This window comes from Grus americana, chromosome 7, assembly GCF_028858705.1.
Source record: "Grus americana isolate bGruAme1 chromosome 7, bGruAme1.mat, whole genome shotgun sequence".
NCBI lineage: Eukaryota > Metazoa > Chordata > Aves > Gruiformes > Gruidae > Grus > Grus americana.
In genome coordinates this window covers 23,440,838-23,460,174 of record NC_072858.1, presented here as the reverse complement: position 1 = coordinate 23,460,174, position 19,337 = coordinate 23,440,838, and the positions used below count along the sequence as shown (strand labels likewise).

The window sequence follows — 19,337 nt, the reverse complement described above, 5'->3', positions numbered from 1 at the left end:
TTGTTTGGGCTTTTGCAGAATACAGCAGGTGTTACTCCTCTGGAAACTTCCACAGACCATTCTTCCTAGTAAGTTTTCCAATTGCTTTTTGATGTCTCTTACAATCTGAGGGCATGTAGGACAGGGGTTTGGGCGTTGGAAGTGGGTTGGCTTTATGTTTTGGTGATGCATATAGACAAATGCATGTACCATGAGAATTATACACATGCTTCAGATGAGTCCAAGTACAATATCTGCTGTTTGATCCTGAATGAATTTTGAAGTTATTACATGAGTGATTGCATTGTCTAGATAAGAATTGCTGATTGTGCTAGTCAGTGACTTTAAAAAACAAACAAACAGACCTTTAACTCCATCTTGATGAAGTTTGCAAATTGACTGTAACTTCATGCAAGTAACTTTACTGCATGGAATAAACGTTTGTTTCTGTAACACGTGTATGATAGATTGGCTCCTGTTAGATATTCTCAGTTATGTGCACCAGATCAAAAGGATGCTGTTGATGGAAGGCAATAATTTTCCAGCTTCCAGGAAGGGAACAATGGTAGCAGTAATGATATTTCTCAAAGATCTAATGTGGCACTGCTTTTCCAGAGGAATATGTAATAAACAGTACACTCTGTCTAAATGAGTTGTACATTGAGATGGTTTGTTGTAAAAGAGGAACACACCAAAAAAATCCAGAGCAAGATGCTGAGCTGTGCTGAGGTACTTGAGCCGTGGAGCCAGCTCCTACTGTGAACCTGCTGCTCCTTGTAATTGGACTGAGTGCTTAACATTGTCTGTAGGCACAGTGATCCCCTGTGTATGGATGGTTTGTTAGGAAAGGCATGTTCTTCTCCAGACGCTCATTAATATCACGTGTTCACCACCCCTCTGGGGCTGCCTTAGAGTTCTCCTGTACTTCTTTCAACTCGGTTCCTGTCTGTCTGTGTTCATTCTGCTGGGAAACTTGCACACTGCTGCATTTTGTTGGTTGCTCTTATGACTATTTTGTTTTGGTAGGGAGAGCGCAATAAAATAAATGGAAATCTCAGAGATTAGCACAAGTAGCTTATATTTGCCAAAGACTGATAAGGTTTCCACGCTCGGCAGCACTGTTCGTGCCCTTTCTGATGCCGCCCAAAGCATGCAGGAGTGCCAGGGTCTGAGCCACTGGAGGGGAAGCAACTTGGGTATGCTGGGAATGGGACACAACAGCGAGGCTCAGTGGAGTCACAGATTCTTCCCTCTTCTGCCTTTATTGAGCAGGAAGGAAAGATACCTGGAGTTTATTGTCATTGTTGCAGTGTTGCTCTTCCCTCCGTTCACCTGATTCTGATCTCACAGACTGCTTGCTGGCCCTAATAAGGGAGCAACCAGTAAAGGGACTCTGCCAAATGCCTCCTCTCTTCCCCAGGTGTATTCCCAAAGGATGATCATTTTAACCCTTTGGTTTTTAACAACTAGGCTAAAATGCTTTTACCTCCCAGGTGAGGAGGTCATTATTCCCTGCAGCAACTGGCAGGGCTTCCTTGGAAACCTAACAGAGAGGCATTGGAATTACCCTCATAAGACACAACTGGTCTGTAGCTATGGGTCTGTTTGAGCATTGCCTAGGTTGAAAATGTGACAGTGTTCCCTTTCTCTTTCGTGGTGCTTTTCATGAGCTTTTACTCTGGAAAGTAATTTATGGGACGGCATATGACCTGATTTTCCTTGTCCGGAAACTAAAATCTTCTTTGTGATCCAGACATTGTGTAATTCCACCTCCACAGCCAGTCTTCTGATGTGTTTGAAATCTTTCTCTTTACCCCATAAGTACAGCATCTATCCAAAATAAACAGATGCATGTACAGATTTATCCACAACAAGCAGGCGTAACCACAAGCATTTCCACACTCATGTAAATTTGAATCACTCCTGGATATCAGGATGTAAACCAGCTTTTAAAATGTTTCCATGAATTGGCAAATGCCCTATTTTTTCAAACTTTCCAGCAGTCATGCTTTGGCCCCAGAACAGTTTTGTGTGAGACTGCATCTTATTCTGAAGAGCCTGGCTGAGCACAAGAACTGGTATCAGATGAGCTTAGCTTTTAGAAAAACATCGTCTGCCTGATTGCTCAGTAAGTCTTTTGTACCTGGAAAGGCCATTTATACCATGGCATTGTCAGTTATTTTTTTAGAGAGAAAACAGTAAAATCTAGAAATCAGATGTGGGGGCATACTTGTGCTTAGATTCAAGACTGAGGAAAGGGATTTGTAATAAATATCCAGTCTTTAAAGGCCTAAGAAATTAAAATTATACTCATTTTAACAGTATTTTTTATATGTATGCATGGTAGACCTAGAGTCCAGGCTTTTTCATTCCCTGTAGTGGAAACGTGAGGCAAAGCTGAGCGGAACTGTGCACATCTGGGAATTACTTTGGCATTTAAAACAGTAGTGTCTATAGCCCCATACTATTGCTTCTCTGCATGGTCCCTCACGGATGGGCTTGAGAAATTGCTCTGGGAGTCTTGAACTACTATAGTGTTAACTGGGAGGCTGAACTGGTTGAGATGAACTCCTGAGCAGCTGTGCTTTGTAAGCAGCGTACAGGCATGGCTAGTGTTTAAGGAGAGAGGACTGGGAGCTGGAAGATATTTGTGCTACTTCCAGCTAGCCAACAAATTTCGATGTGTCTGCAAAGAAATCGTGCATCTGCTCTGTGACTTTGCTGTCTCATCTGTAAAATAAAGGAGTGCTTTCCTGCCACCAGTTTTCTGGGGGCCTGAGCTGGGACAGTTCCCTCAGATGGAGAATGTGCCAAACCTAGAACATTATTGCAATGTATTCACAACCTCTTCATTCAGCACACAGTCTATTCTGGGTTCATAGGCATGGTTTTCTCTTACTTTGCATGAAGCTCTCAGCAAACAGAAATGACCCACTGGTGTCTCTCCCCCTTTTTTGTGTTTTCCAGCTCCACATATTCACCCAACTACCATGCAGTGAAGAGGGAGTCAGAACCAGCGCTGGGGGACCCCGCTAGCTTGGAGAATGAAAGGCAGATTTACAAGAGTGTGCTGGAAGGTGGAGATATCCCGTTCCAGGGGCTGAGTGGTCTCAAGCGACCTTCTAGCTCTGCTTCCACAAAAGGTAGGTGGTCAGGGCACTGACCTCTTCTCCATTTTGCAGCGTGTCAAAAGCCAGGTGGTATGGGGCAAACTGCTGCAGGGTTTAGAGTCCTTTTCAAGCCAATTCAGGTTTCCTTGGTCCTTCCTCTTTGCCATCCCCACTTTTCCCTCCTTTTTTCTCTCAGCCCCCACTGGCCAATATTTTTCATGACCCCTTTATCTGATCCAGGTTCCTCTTCCCGACAGGGACCAGCTCCCTCCATCCAGCACCTCAATCCCCCCCACCCCATATTCTTCCTCGAGGCTGCTCAGGCTGGCCTTGCTATCCATCCGCTCCCACTGCCTTGCCATGCTAGAGCCCTGCCCTGCCTTTTCTGTTCTCCCTGCTGCAGTATCTCAGCAGGCCACACCACGTCTGCTGGCCTGGCTACCCTGGTGCAGCCGGTGCCCTGTGCTCCTGCCTGCCAGGGGTGTGCAGAGAATGAATGCACGGGACACTGTGAACCAGCAATGCCCTGCAGGCTCTGAGACAGTGAGGCAGCAGACACCGCTGCGTCTCCTCCCCTTTCTTCCCCCCATCGTGGAGTCTCTAGAAGATTAGGACAAGGAAGAGCCTGACTCCCATCAGGGAGTTGTATTGGGGAATGTATCTCTGAGCCAACTTCAATCTAAAAATGGCTTGAGATGGAGAGAGGACTGGGGAAGGAATGCGTTTGGTTTCTGAACTGCTCTCCCTAAAAATAGTACATCACACCAAAAAGGTCTCGGTCTGTCTCTGTCTTCCAGCTGTTTTTCAGCATTATGTCAGGCCTGTAGGGCAGGGAGTCAAACTAGATCTGAACAAAAAAATCTGTTCAAACAGTTGTTGTTCCCCAAATTGCAATTGAACCTGAATGGTTATTTTGACATTTGAGTTTGAACTCAAATAGGAAACAGACCAAAAAAACCTGCAGTCTAAGCTGAACCCAGACTGGATCTGACTTAAAAAAAAGTCCCGATCTGACTCCTTGATTTTTAAAGCAAACGTGGCCAACCGCATTGACTGAAGCACACTCGGCTTATTCCTAGTATGGAGAATCTCTAAGCAGGCAGCTCTTGGGCAAGGCCAGCTGATGTGGCCTGCTTGTGCTAGCACAGTCAGCCGCCGATTGTCTTCTCCCTCCCAGGAATAAACTGTTTGGCAAGCAGTGTGGTGAGACCATAGTAGGTGTGATTACAGGCTTGGTATTAAGCCATATTTGCAATGTTAGTGCCTCTGCATTCTTACTGACACCCTGATCCTGCCTGGAGTTCAGCCACCCTTTTCCATGGTGCCACAGCTTCCCTGGAAGCTGATAATGCTCAGCACTTTTTAGGACAATACCTTCAAAGTGCTCAAGATCTGCTTCTAGCCAAGCCTCTCATTTTAGAAACGTTAGCAACGCTTTATCTACTCCTGTAAACGCGGCTTGTTGTGCAGTTTCTTCCTGCTTTTCTTTATGTTTTGGAACTTTGTTTCTTTAAAATGCATTTTATGAAATCCAAGCATGTTCTTTCTCCTTTCTTGATAGCTTTCTAGCATTTAAGCTAACAGGTTGTATTTATTTTATTCTGCATGCTTACCAGTGGATCGTAAAGGTGGGAATGCTCATATGACTGCACCCTCTTCAGTTAATAGCCGAACCTTTAACGCTAGTCATACCGGTATGTTAGGTCACGCATGTAAACATAAGAAGCCCTTATCAGCTGCAAAAGCCTGCATTACTGAAATCCTCCCTTCTAAATTCAAACCCAAACTGGCAGCTCCAGGTGCTCTTGTGCAGGACAAGAAGGGTATCTTGCTGTCTCATGAGAAAGCTCAAAGCTGCGAAAACCTTCGTAGCTCCATTGCCTTGTTCAATAATAAAAAAGCTTTCATGGTAGACATAGGGGAAAGCATAGAAAACATGTTGATGAAGTCAAAGGAGGAGTATGCCATCAAATCCAGCAGTACCATGAGCCTGCAGGAGTATGGCACCAACTCTAGGAAAGGCTACCTGTTCCCTGCCTCCAGGAAGAGTGGGATGGAGTTTACAATGCTGTATAAAGACATGCACCAGATCAACCGGTCCAGGATCCATTTGGGCACAGTGTCCTCCTGCAGCGTGAGGGATATTGCATCTCAGTTTGAGAATGAAGCAAAGGACAGGATGGAGCACAGCCTTAGTCGAGAGGATTCAGAGCAGATCCCCAAACACACCGTTTCCTCCCGTATCAGTGCCTTTGAGCAGCTGATCCAGAGATCCCGATCAATGCCCTCGCTCGACTTTTCCACTGGACAAAACAAATTCACCACTTCTCTCCAGTCTAAAACTTGTCTCAGTTCTGCCTACTCTGCAGAGTTTCTTCTGGATTTGCCAAAAGCACACCAAGAAGAGAAGGATGCTGCCAGCTTGGCAGAGAAATCCTCCCGCTCCTGCAGCAATGTGGAGGACACGGCTTCAGATGTCAGTGATGTTATCCCTATGGACACGCTTTCAGCTTGCATGGATGAGATAGATCTCCTCTCAAATGCATCCAACGACAGCAGCAGCAGCAGCAGTAACCTCAATGGGCCTCAGAAGCATAAAATCAACAGATGCAAAGGCGCATGCCCAGCTTCCTACACCAGGTTCACTACCATCCGAAGACATGAGCAGCAGCAGGCCTCCAGGAACCTTTTTTCTAAAGGGGATGTCTATGGGGACAGACACATGCTCCCTAGAAACGTCTACCTAATGAGCCCGCTCCCCTTTCGATTGAAAAAGCCCTTCCAACACAAATCCTGCAGGACTCCACCCCCAGACTGCCCGGGAAGCCCGGCAGTGCCCAGCCCTGAGAACCCAGACGACCCCATACAGCTGCAAGGGAGCGTAGGAGACAAGAGTCACCACTCCCAGCACCAACTGTGCTCCAGAAGCAGGCCTCTAGCCCCCAGGCGCCTGTCTTCCTTTGACATTGTGGAGAGGCTTAGCTACTTTCCCACCATGGGATCTAGCCAAGATAGCTTCATGGGCCGGGCTGACACTCCTGACTCCTTAAACAATGGGAACCCTGTTCCATATGCCCTCTGTCACAGCCTGGACACAAACAACAACCCGCAAAGTGAACTTGGGACGTACCTAGGAGGTGGCTTTTTGTGTTCTTTACCAGTGTCCCTTCATCTGTCTTCTTGCTTTTCTTTCTCCTCCCCTTTTCTTCCTCAACCCTTGCATTTTTGCTCCCCACCTTTGCATCCCCTGACTCTGTTTTTTTTCCCCTCTAGTGTGTCTAACGTCCTTTGCGTGTCTTGCTGAACATTTTTGTTCAGGACTTGTTAACAGCTGCACTTCTGAGAAACGATTTCCGCTGCCTTTCTAATCACATCGGGTTCAGTTTGTCTCTCAAGCAACTCCGGGGATGCAAGAATCTCCACATGAGATATTTCTAGTCCTATATCATTTGCACACATGGGAATATAAAACAAACCCAGATGATTTGCTTTAAGGAGCAGTTTCTCAAGGTCTAGTTGTGTGTGTGTGCGGTGCGTGTGTGTGTATTAAACTTTTCTCAACAGTAAAATGCCAAATCATACTTTGATGGCAGCGAACCTTTTCTTCACAAAGTCTTTCTATGTCTTTACTCTTTCCCGTACCATTATTTTCTCCCTGTTTTTGGATCTTTGTTCACAACTACAGCCCAAAAGGGAAAAAAATGAAAATGGATAAATTATTGACATCTGATTGACAATTTGGTCAATGGCAATTGAGAATCCTTACTGTCATAATGGAAACAAATTGTTTAAAAATATCTATTTTTTTCCTTTCTGGTTATGCTAGATAAATCCATCTGTGTTTTAACTTCCTTATGTTGTTTCGAAGTAGATTCAGAATCACCAAGGCATTTTGCACCAGTTGATTACATGGAAACTCCAGAAGAAATCATCCGCAGACGGCATGACGATAAAGAGGTAATGCCCTCCTTTATGGCCTAATAACAGTTCTAGAAGCTCCAGATACAAGAAATACAGCATTCAGCCTTATATAAGGACTGCTTGTATGTCCATGGCTATGTATATTGGAAGTTAGAGCAACAAGCTGTAACTAGTATGTTTTAATTTTAATACTACTTCTGGCACTGATTTAATGTATAATGTGTAGTCCAGTTTAGTTTTTGTTTAAAATGAACCTCATAGTCTTTATCAATTGCACAAAATGATATATGGGGTTGTTAAAGAATGTAAAAAGGTTGGAGGTGTATGTCAGATGTGGTACGACTCCCCAGTACTCGCAGATAAAGATGAAACGGTTATTCAATAAGTGAGTTAAGGTTTTATTGTTCTCCAAGCAAGTGACTTGAGTAGGTATTAATCAAACTGGTGAGAACAATATTTTTCTTGTGGGGGTCCTCAGGTTTTGAACAGCAAATCTAAGACATTTTAAGCTATGAGAAAGTGTGAAGTTATCCCCAATGCAAACTGGAATTCTTTATGGTGTCTTATGTTGTTGATGACAGAATATAGCAGTCCTTTTCAAAATGGCTGGGCAACAACACTGGGACAAGCCAAAATAATAGGAAAGCTATGTAGACTTTTCAGCACTGAGACTATTCAAGCTGAGTTAAAGAAGTCATAAAGCGATTGCTTTCCAGGAAGCTGTTAATTTTGACTGTCTAGAGGGGAAAAAAAAGTTATATTTTTACTGCAGCCTTTCTGAGTTCAAATAATGTTTGTGTGTGCTTTGAAATATGGTAAAACCTGCTCATAATTCCTATGTGAAAAATATATTTTTACTGTCTTCTCCCATGAAACAGTTAGTATTCCCCCCACTTCTAAAATCCAGCACAAAAACTCATGTAAGAGCAAAACTCTGAATTCACTAAGACTTGCTGGCTTCAAATGAGTTAGTACAGAGCTGAACTCTTCAGCCTACAGTCCAGCCCCAAAAAGTGGAAGAATCTTTCTGCCCAGGTACTCAAGAATGCACATTTCCATTAGTGTGCCAGAGACTTCAGAAATCTAAAATAATTCTTTGGGATTTATTTACTTCATTTTATGAATTGTATTACATGAGCCCAAAGGAAGTATGGGAGAACACGATACCTGCAGGTGGTAGGCACTCTCCCAAGTTCCTTGCAAAGCTCAGGGGAGTTTGATGCCTCGGAACTTACCTGTGGGGCTGATTCAGGTCTCTTGGAAGTCAATGACAGAAACTCCTTGTTGGTTGAAGGGGGTTTGGTTCAGCCCTCTGCATATCAGCAATCTTCTTAGAAGCTCTCAGGACCTGGCCAAAAGTTGTCCTTGACTTCCATCAGCTGTGGATCAGATTGTCTGTATAAGCTGGATTTCAGTTATGCCGTAATGGTGATGTGTTTTCTGTGCTTGCAAAATGAAAAGGTATTGTGTAGTTAGTAGAATTAGTATTTTGTGTTGAACTGTAAAATCCCAGCTATTTGCTGGGACCTCAGAAATTTTATTTAAGTCACATTTATGGCAGCTTTTGAATACCCTTAACTAGATGATTTACTGCCCATTTTATGCAATTTTATGGCAGAAACTTTTAGAGGACCAGAGACGACTTAAACGTGAGCAAGAAGAAGCTGATATTGCAGCTAGAAGGCACACAGGGGTTATTCCAACGCACCATCAGTTTATCACTAATGAGCGATTTGGGGACCTTCTAAATGTAGACGATACAGCAAAGAGGAAATCTGGGTCAGAGGTCTGTTTTAGTTACCTCAGTCTGCTGCTTGACCCAAAGCAATATTTGCCTCTCACAATGTTGTGCTTTAGGCCGACATTAGCTCTTCAGAGAATGTCGGGTTGTTTTTTTTCCACCTTCCCCTTTCCCATTCTGGCTTCATTTAGATCTGCTTTGACTCTTGTGCCTGGTAAATTAATTGATATCTCTATACCAAGCTGCATATGTTAAAGCATGCCTGCTGAGAATTGCTGGTGCACACCTGTGATGCATGCCTTTAAATATCAGCTATTTTTAGTGAATCAAAGGCATTCTACATCTTTTGCATCATATTGCTCCATTGTCTTCTTGTCTGTGCCTTACGCTTAGAAACTTCATGTCTTGTTGATCCTGGCCATGTGACTGTCTCATATTTTTTTTAGAAATAGATTGTTTCTTCTCCTCTTGAAAGATGCTTAATGTCCTTTAGAAACAACTGGAAAAAGTCTCAGCATGTTTCACTGCGTACAACCCGGTCGGTCTTTCTGAAAGACACAAAGGAGGAGGCAGATGGTTTCCCCATGAGCCCAAGGCACTTTTCCCAAGGGCTGGATGCTAGTCCAGGTGTCCTGGCCAAATGCCTTTTCCTGCCTTAGGGATTGCTGTTGGGGCTCTGGACAGCAGCTCTGTTTCCCCAGAGGTGCTGCACCATGGTGATTGGTGAGGTAGTCACCATGTGGATGGCGTGCACTTGTCTGCCCTTTGCTTGTGTAGTTTCAAATGCTCTGGTGCCACATGAATGTGACTACTTCTTGTGTTATGCTCTATTACCGAAATTACTTTAAAATTGTCTAAATATTTTGTGGCCATTAGAAAATCAGCCAAGTAAATCAAGCTTTAAAGCCTAGGCCTGCTGTCAACGTCCTCTTTGGCTTTGTAGCCACTGAAGACATTTTTTTAGACACGTGCTTAATTTATTCATATTTCCTCCTCACCTTTGTCTCTTTCCTACCAATTTATACAGAGTGCTTAGGTCACATTGCAGGATTCAGCAGGGCCAGGTAATAATCAATAAGAACCGCATCAAATATAATCCTACTGGGTTTTTTTGCTCTCCCATTCACATGTCAAAGGAAATTTAGTCCCAGAGGCCCAGTAACTGTAGTTACTGGAGCAGATTTAATTCAACAGGTGTTGTCACATTTAAAAGTTTACTGCTGTTAAATCACTTTCCTGTAGAGTTCTTAATTACTGTTATATCAGAAGTTGGCACTTTTTGCCCTGGTGGGAAAGACCCATCCAGCATATTTGGACTGTAGTATCAGTTGCACACAATCTTGTAGCAGAATACCTGCATTCATTTTCATCCCCAGACTAATGTTAGCTATAGAAGAGTTTGGGTGCTTTTCCTCAGAAAAAGGTTGAAAAACTAATTATTTTTTTAATGTGTTGATTTTTTTGATCTCTAGATGAGACCTGCTAGAGCCAAGTTTGACTTTAAAGCACAGACGCTGAAGTGAGTACAGCTTGTTACTTGAGTGTTCTTCCTCTGCCTTTTCCCCTAGGATGCAGCGCTTATGAATTGTCATGCAATTGGATTCATGTTTTGGGAGTGTCTTTCCAGCAACTCAAAGCAAGGTGTCCATAGTAAGGTGGGGAAAAGTAGTATGAGTCTTGCAGATTGTAATCTGTAAAGGACCTTTAGGAAAACTGCATCTGTATCCCATGTGATTTTTGGGGCAAACCAACATTCTTTACTGGAACAAGTAAGCATTCTGCTCTGAGGGTAGGTGGAGCCATGGGAGAGTGCTCTTGCTGCTGTTCCTCCTCACACCTTGTAAGCAGGATGCCTGGGTGAGACCTGTCGGCAGCAGCTCTGTCACTGCCCTTGCTGGAGACGGAAGGGATTCCCCTGCATCCCTGGTTGTGCTCTGATTCAGGAGCTGGAAGAACTGTGCTAGTCAGTAGCTCACTCTATAAATCTGCCGTACAGATGGTCACAAGAACATAGATATGCAGAACAGCAGCATCCTTTTCACTGTGCTAAGCATAGCCCGAAGTCAGCGAGGGACTTAAACAGATGCCTAGCTTTAAGGATGTAGGTGGGCCCTTGGCTCAGGATTTTTCTGATTCAGGACCTATAAGGGTACAGAGTGGTCACTGCTCCTCTGGCATCTGTGCACACACCAGATGATGTTTCTGGTGGCATCGTTGTACCTCTGAGCCCTGTTGTGGTCCCATGGGTCAATCACACGGCACTACTCGTGCTTTTTGGGAAACACTGCTGTGAAGAGAAGGCCTGGAGGCCTTTCCCTCTGCATGAGCCTGGAGAAGCTCTCATTTTAACATTGCTAGGGAGGGAAGAAAGAACAACAGAATTTGGTGAAGTACCTGCAGTTTTTCTTCTCAGGTGCTAATGTCCTTATAATATTTTGTTATATGTTCTGTAGGTGATGATTTGTAATGATTTACACAGCACCTGTAATAAGACTGAGGTAGATGTAAGGTATAACTGTTGTGTCCCTTGAGCAGAATATACCAGGGTGCCAGACAAAAGTAAAGGAGAGCTTGTGAAAATTGTGTTAGGGAAGGCTGTGTTGGTTGTTTTTCTATGGGGACCTGAGTTGTAGGTTTATGAGCCTAGTACAAGCTGCCCACAGTGGGAGTTCCTCAAGCTGCAGACATTCATAATTCTGGCACTGAAGACTGTAGATTGAAATCCCAATTGTTAGCCCAGGTGAGGTCAGTGGTTGCACAACCACAGGCTGATCAGAAATGTAATCATTGCAGGATCAACATTGGTGTGTGAGGAGGGTTCATCTAATTATCAGGCTAGCTTCCATGAAAATCATGTGTCTCTCTGGCAGGCACTTGTGACATGACCTGTTTCAAAACAGGAATTGAATGCTGCTCACAATATTCAACATGGAAAGCAGCCAATGGCATCTTTTGCTTGAGCTTGACCCCATTGCTGCTGGAGGGTGCGTAGTTAGTAGGACCCTCATAGGCCAGTGTTTTTGACAGGATGCCCAAAGAGCAAGAGAGTCTGAACAGGGTAATTCTCAACATGTAGCTTTCACTTTGGTGGAGCATGATTTGTACCGGCAAGGCTGATGCAGACCTTGGTACCTAGGAATTGCTGGACAGAAACAGAACACGTCTGTTCTCCAGTGAAGTTCTGATAGAGTGCTTGTGTTGTTTACAGGGAACTTCCTCTGCAAAAAGGAGATATTGTTTACATTTACAAGCAGATTGACCAGAACTGGTATGAAGGCGAGCACCACGGCAGAGTTGGCATCTTCCCACGATCATACATAGAGGTAGTGGCTTTCCTTGCGAGTGTTCTCTTTGCCCACTCCCTTTCTGTCAGTGACCAGTTTATGGGCTTTTTGTATGTGGTTCATTTGATTCTGTTTGTTCATTCTAGCTCCTCCCACCAGCAGAGAAAGCTCAGCCCAAAAAGCCATCGCCATTGCAAGTATTGGAATATGGAGATGCTATTGCTAAATTCAACTTCAATGGAGATACCCAAGTGGAAATGTCCTTCAGAAAGGTAGGACTTTTGTTGTGCTGATGAATTGAATCCAGACAAATGCTACAGATTTTTAACACTAGTAACCTGCAATTTCCAAATGAAAGCTCCAATAAGACAAACTCTGTATTCAGGAAGGTTACCTTCTCATCACCCATATTTTTACTCCATAGTCATTATGTAGTGCATTGCAGCAAGAGTGTTGCAGGTAGGCTGAATCAAGAAGTGCCAATTGCTTCCTTAGGGCTAGCTGAGAAGACACTTTGAGCACAAGTGCTGGAAGCCTGGCTCTGCAAGGCAAATCAGATATTTGGTGACGTCTCCAGTCTGAGATGGCCCTAGTGGAGATGCACACAATCACATGAGAATGGTGATACGGAAAAGGAGGAAACTGGGTTCACCTTCCTTCGTACTACAAGCCAAATCGTTGCGCACAGGCAAGCGAGGTTCTGTGGTATTGAAGTAACTGGCTGGACCTGACTGCAGAGCGAAGGGATAGGAATGGGTTGTGTAATGGCTGTTCAGAGCAAAGTCAGCCATATTTAGATTAAGTAGCAGCATTTCTCCATCTCTATCAGCTTTCTGTTTTGATGCTCAGATTAGATCTTGTCTGTCTTTTAATTACACGTGAAGGTGGGGCTTGCAGTTTATATTAAAGATCTGCATGTCACTTGTCAGCAAAACAGGAGAGAGCATAGAGAGGCTTAGTTTAAACTGCAGACCTGTGCGTACTCCCAGTACACCTCATATCCCTAGGAGTCTTGTGGTCAGCCTGAAATGGCTGGTTTCTGATTTTTTTAACTGGCTTTAGCCAGTAGGGTCTTGAAAATATGAAATGAGCATAACAGAGTCTGTAGTTAGCCTGAGTCAACACCAGATCATCTGTATTCCCTCCTTCTCTGAACTGACAAGTATCATTCTCACCCAGAGGTTAGAGTTAGGACCACATAACTGGGAAACAGGGGAGGCTGAGAGCCACCGATTGTTTTAAGTCAGCTGCAGCAAGATTAAAACCACAATCTGCTTGGGAATGATGAAATATGTTAAAGTCAGGACTATATTACTATTCCTTCCCATAGGGTGAAAGGATCACGTTGATTCGACGAGTGGATGAGAATTGGTATGAAGGAAAAATCTCTGGCACCAATCGCCAAGGCATCTTCCCTGTCACTTATGTGGAGGTGCTCAAACGGCCAGTGGTGAAGAACGCTATCGACTATCCTGACCCACCAATGTCCCTGTCCCCTAACCGCAGCATGACAGCTTCGCCACAGGTATTTGGACTACATGCAGCTAGTTACAGCACCTTGCAGAACAGAGGGATGTTGCCATTGCTGTGCAAGAAGCAATAGCTGAAAAAAGCTGTAGCTAAGACTAGTGTTCTGTGCAGTAAAAGCCATGTGCTCCCTGCAGTATACTGCAACTGCAGGAGGAGGTGATGTTTCATTTACCAGAAAGGTTAATGAACGGGTCATTTGGGGATTTGGAGACTCAGTTTTTCATCTCTGATCTGTAGCTTGAATTCAGGCCAGGTTGAAAGGGCTACAGTTCACAGCCGTCTGAATAAATTTCACTGCCAGACATGGAATGAATTGGTGATCCAGCTCCTCCTGACTGCATGTTTACACTTTACAGACCTCCACTATGATGAGTGAATTTTTTATTGTGGCTATTAAAAGGGCATCACAGACTGTTACAGTCTGTAGGAGTCATTATGTTGATCCCAGTCAGCTTGAATCAAACTCTATACATACTCCTAAATGTTCTAGCTCATGACCAAGGTTTTGGGAGACAGGGTCAGGAGAGCGGCCCGTATTATTTGAAATTGGTGCTAAATGAATTCAGGTTTTGAGAGCAGGCCAGTCTGGGATCTTCCATGAATATTAGATTCGCTATAAACCATACTGCAGTTCAAACCAGAAATCAAAATGGCAGCAGGTAATTGTACAGAGATCCCAGGATGTTTGCTGTGGGAAACGTATCGGGGAGGCAATGAGTCTCTAAATCCCTTTGTTCTGCTCTCATCCTGCAAATACTCATGCTCGAAGGTCAGCATACATGTCTGGGTCACGGCCATGAGGTCCTGGTGCGTCCCCCTCTCACCCATGGGACTGAAGCAAGGTCATTCTGAGGTCAAGACTGCAAGGAACAAAAGTGGAGAATTGGGATCGGGAGGAAGGGATATATGGTACAGGATGGATGGGAAAGACTGCCGTGGCTCATGCCTGGTGTCTGTCTGGATCTTCCCTAAAAGGAGTGTTGTTATTCTTAGCCATGGTGTAAAGAGAAAGACTTGTTGCTTGTTTGGGGTTCCCTGACAAAACAGACCTCAGCTGAGCTTTTTTGTTTGAGCTTGGCAGTCTCTGCATAGCTGTGGCCTGTCTGCCACCAGCTTTCTGCAAGCTTCTCTCTTTGATAGAAGGGATTGTATCCACCCTTTTTTGGTTTCCTTTGCTATTCTTTTGATGCCTCCCCGGTAAAACAATTCTCTCCCTTACTTTTTTGCCTAACTTGGCAGAGGACTGGGAAACACTCTGATCAGTGCTAATGTAGCTGATCTCACTGATGTCGCTGGTGGTAATAGCTAAGGGCAGAACTTGGTCATGTGTTCTGCCTTTATAAATGTAAGACCTACTTCAATCACCTGAAGACCAAATAGCCACAGCTGGCTTTTTTGATCCCTTTCTCTGCCACAGCTTCAGCAATGCACGTTTCTTGAGGAGGAGGCATTGCTCATACTAGAGTTGGATAAAGTCAAAATTCATTGCAGCAGTGAATTCTGACTGGGTCCATGGTGTGAGTTGCTGGGGCCCCAGCATTACTGCCAGGCCAGTCAAACGCTGCATGCTGCCATCACGGATGGTGGCTTCAGCTGCTCCCTGAGGGACTTAGGGCATGTGGTATGAAGTCTAAGGTCTTTCACAAGGTGTTCTGTGTCTGGGGCGCTGGCAAAGGCTGGAGAAGGGTATTAGCAGCACAGATACAGACTGGACTCCGTGGTCGGAGTAGCTGTGGGCAGCGTGTTCTCCAACACAGTGCACCTGTCCATGGAAAACTTATGCACCATGCTTGATCACAGATCTGCTCCTCTCCACACTCACTCTCTCTCCTTTTACTTTTGCTCAGTCATTTTGTATTTTCCTTTATTATTTTTTTGTTCATTTCTTTCTTTTTCTCTCCTGCTTTTGTCTCCTTGAAGTCTCCCAGCTCTGAGCTGCTCCATACACCAACTCCTCCGCCTTTGCCTTTTGCGCGCCGCACCTTATCTCCAGAGGCGCAGGCGGTCACATCTGAGTGGATTGCTCTGACCGTGGGAGTGTCTCCTAGCACCACTCCTGCCATAACTCCTCCATTGCCTCCTCCGCCTGAAGCCTCCCTCTCTCACACTGACTATCTCTCGCCTTCTGCTGCAGCCAGCCCTTCCCCCTCGGTCAGCCTCCACCATTCTCATCTCTCTGGCTCCTCGACTCCCAGGTCCATTAAATCCCCATTGCCCTCTTACTCATCCAGACCTCAGTCCTCTGCTCGCAGTTTCTATCAGGCCACTCCGCAAAGCGAAGAAAAGTTTGTTGGCTCCCCTTCTCCCAGCATCAGCTACTCTAACTCCCCTCACCGGGCAGTGGGGAGCCCCGGAAGCATCCTCGCAGAGCAGCGTGACACCACTGGCAGCCAAGCCTGGCTCCAAAAGACTAGAGAGGGCAGCAGCAACCCCGAGCAGGGTGCTCATGCTGTTTCCAAGATCTCTGTTGAGCGATGCCTGAAACCGTCCCAGCTAGACATGCGTGTGAGCCCAGAAAAGAGACCTGTGGGTTCCTCTGAGGACAACCAGTTGTGTCAGGAGCTAATGGCTATTGTGCAGGGAGGTAAAACAGAGAAAAGAGGCGTGAGGAAAGGTGATCTGGGAAGGTTTCAAAGCGGGGAAAAGAAGGTACTTCTCCTGCATGTGTGTGTGCTGCTCTGAATCCCTGATATTAACTGGTGTGTTGAGGTTTGTGTTGCTCTGCTGACCAGGCAGAGCCAGTGGCTGCCACACATCGTTTTGATTTGATTGACCTTCTTCCAAGGGTCACTAGTGGCACTCACTGGGTAGCAGATCAAAAAGTTTTAGAAGAGGGCTCAGGAGCAGTGTAGCGAAAATTATTTTAGAATAGATAATGACACAGGACTGACTCAATTGGTCATGTCTAATGAGGTGATTGTCCCAGACTGTGGCTATTACCAGATGTGTCAGATGAAAGTATCACACAGGCCTCATGCCCATATACCTCACTGTGTAGAATACAGGTAATTCCTCAGTATTCAGAGATTTTTCCAGTGTGCAATGGATCATCTTTGGTGATAGAACTTATTTGTTCCTCCTAATGCCAAGGACTGAAAAGCTTTGTAAATGTCAGCCTGACTCCTAGAATCACAAAAGCTGTCCCCTGTTGATCCTGGAGCCTGTGGTTTAGAGAACTTTCGCCTGGGATGTGCATGACTAAGTCAGGGAGGCTTGATTGTTATTTATGCGTTGAGCGGAATCTGTTACCTTTCCATTTTCAAAATGATGTGAAAGGGTCTAGCCACAAATGAGAAGTGGACCTAGTGATATTTTTCCCCAAGAGTTTTTAGTTATATGTAGCTGTATGTTACAATGAGAGGGAACACAGGGGAACCCTCCAGTAGCATCTACCACATATCTTCTGCCCCCAGTCTTGGTATAGGAGATCTGCCTTACTTTGCAGCTCTCAGATGACTTGGGGTCCATTGCAGGCTACAGCCAGCCAATATACATTACAGCACCCCCCTGCTACCTTGTATAAGAGTGTAAGTTTGGAGAGCTCAAATTCATGTCATTATAAATACTGTCTTGGATGCACTGTGATAGCCTCCATGACATACCTCATCTGCCAACGTTAAATAATGAGGAACTAGGGTTTCTAAAATGACTCATTTCACACTGGGAAATCTTCTGACAAATTGTTTGATTTCTGCTTGAATCGTAACCAGAAGTGTATTGAAAGCTGTATAAAGACTGTGCTGTTTACCATCTGGATATATTTTTAGTAGCATTTTTTACAGGCATAACCTGCATGTTTAAAACAAAATGAGGTGGTCAGCTCAGACAAACCAACTGGAAACTGCACTTGCTCTTGCATGGAGTTACGTTTGCTGTGTGTGCATCAAATTTACTGGATAGTAGATGCTCTTATCACTAGCAGTGATTGTGATAAGAGAGTGTGTGCCAAGCTGACCAACTTTTCTTTTCTTCAAAAGACTGCAGACTCAAAAGCATTCTCTTCATCTGCTCCTCTCTCTTCCTATGCCCTCTCTTCCTCTACTGTCACAACACAGCCACCTCCCAGACTCACACGCAGAGTCAATAAGCCACAGGTAATCATCTTTGCTGATTACTCTTCCATTACTTAGTGTTGTTTCCATGCCGTGCCATTGTTTTGTCATATGATTGTTTAGCCATTCATTGATTTCACAGGTAAGATATTTCTCCAGTCATTTAATTCAGAACTTTTTTTTTTTTAAATCATTTAAAATGACTTCCAGGCTGTGCAGAAGGGCAGGTATGGGCAAAATCTTCAGCTGGTGCAAATCCACATAGTGCAAGTCTGGGTTTCTGCGAGTTTGTACCAGCTGAGGATCTGATTTTCTGTTCCTCCAAAGGATTCACCCAGGGCTTATTTAGTTCTGATGTTGAGTTCCTACATTATAAGGCAGTATTGGTGGCCTTGTTAGCAGGAATGATGTAGAGTGAGATACTTTGGTTCAGGTTTTGTTTAACCACCTGAGATCAGGATTCAGGGTTTGCGTGTCTCGAGGCAGGGGTAAGGCATACACAACTTGGTATCCACAATGTCAGGGAGCCTTCCCCGGTAGGATTCAGAGGTTCTCAGCTCTCTTGCTGAGAGCTACAAACGTCTTTAAAGAGTGATGCAGAAGGGTCTGTGCAGCATAATCAACTCGGCCTCAGCACCATGTGGCTGGGACATCCAAGGTCTGGGAATGAACAGTGCTTGCAGCTGCTGGTGTCTTGTTGGTCCTTCCAGGCAGCTTCCACAAGATGGCAATATTTGAAACGGAAAGCTCACAATTAGCAAAAACTGGACTGAGTTTGTAGTGCTGGGTATTGGGGAAGCAATCTGTGGCTTGATCAGTGAACCAGGCAGGCTGCTTGTGCAGGATGTGTGGGAAGTAGTGGCCAATGTTACGTATTTTCTTGATCAGTTTATGAGAGCGAGATACAGCTTTAATCCTGAAATTTTCCTGTTACCTTTACTCACTTCATTTCCTTCCAATCGTGAACTCACACAACTTTTTACTGAACAACCACCTCCTGCTTCCCTTTCAGTTTCAATACCTGAGTCCAATAGGATACATATTCTGCTTCATGTTAAGAATCCGCAGACGTTTTCTGTGTTGGCCTTTCTCCTGATCTCTGATCTGCTTGGTCCTGCAGGTGCTTGCACTGGATGTACACGATTCAAAAGAGCAGGAGCAAAGAGCCACATTTAGGGAAAGATGTTTCTCCTGAGTGCTGACTAGCACGCAGTTCTATTTTGGGTGTTGCACCTGGTTGTAATAGGACCCTGTGGCCTTTCTTTGCAGTCAAAGTCAAGCCAAAATGTATATTTTATATGCCTTGACAATCAGAGCATTACCAGTGTCAAGTTAAAACTGTGTGTGACGTTATCAGTAGTCTTGAGCTCCTTTCCAGCTCTGGGTCTACAGTTGTTTAGGGAGCAGGAGCACTATTTATATGTGCAAATGACTTCTCATTATTTGCATGACCCATACAGAGGCTGATGGCTTCAGCAGAGCTGCAGGTAATACCCTGGAGGCCTTTTCAAAAATCTGTCATCTTTTCATTGATTTTAATCAAATGAGAAAAGCACTTAGTAGACACAGAAATGAGATATTATGTTTGGTTTTTGTTTCCATTACTGTCCATCCCTGGTGTTTGATGTATTTTACCATTTTGAATTCTAGTTTTCTTTCTCATTATAGAGAAGTTCCCCAGTTATGAAATTCGGACCCAGAGTTGATGTGCAGGTTTAAG

At 44.5% G+C, this 19,337-nt stretch overlaps 1 protein-coding gene across 37 annotated transcripts in view; it reads left to right on the top strand.

Moving 5' to 3' along the window:
- The window catches only part of SORBS1 (sorbin and SH3 domain containing 1), a 78,642-nt gene that overhangs the window by 49,861 nt on the left and 9,444 nt on the right, over positions 1-19,337 (top strand). For 15 of the 37 annotated variants that reach the window (XM_054831316.1, XM_054831318.1, XM_054831313.1 and 12 more), the window contains 8 exons: positions 19-68; positions 2,947-3,122; positions 6,961-7,046; positions 8,629-8,796; positions 10,224-10,270; positions 11,960-12,074; positions 12,182-12,307; positions 13,366-13,560. In XM_054831316.1, the coding sequence (XP_054687291.1) occupies positions 19-68; positions 2,947-3,122; positions 6,961-7,046; positions 8,629-8,796; positions 10,224-10,270; positions 11,960-12,074; positions 12,182-12,307; positions 13,366-13,560 (963 nt within the window). Of the gene's footprint in view, positions 1-18; positions 69-2,946; positions 3,123-4,705; positions 6,227-6,960; positions 7,047-8,628; positions 8,797-10,223; positions 10,271-11,959; positions 12,075-12,181; positions 12,308-13,365; positions 13,561-15,485; positions 16,215-17,542; positions 17,660-19,337 lie in introns of all 37 variants that reach the window. The other 22 variants (XM_054831323.1, XM_054831322.1, XM_054831319.1 and 19 more) reach the window with 4 other exon arrangements.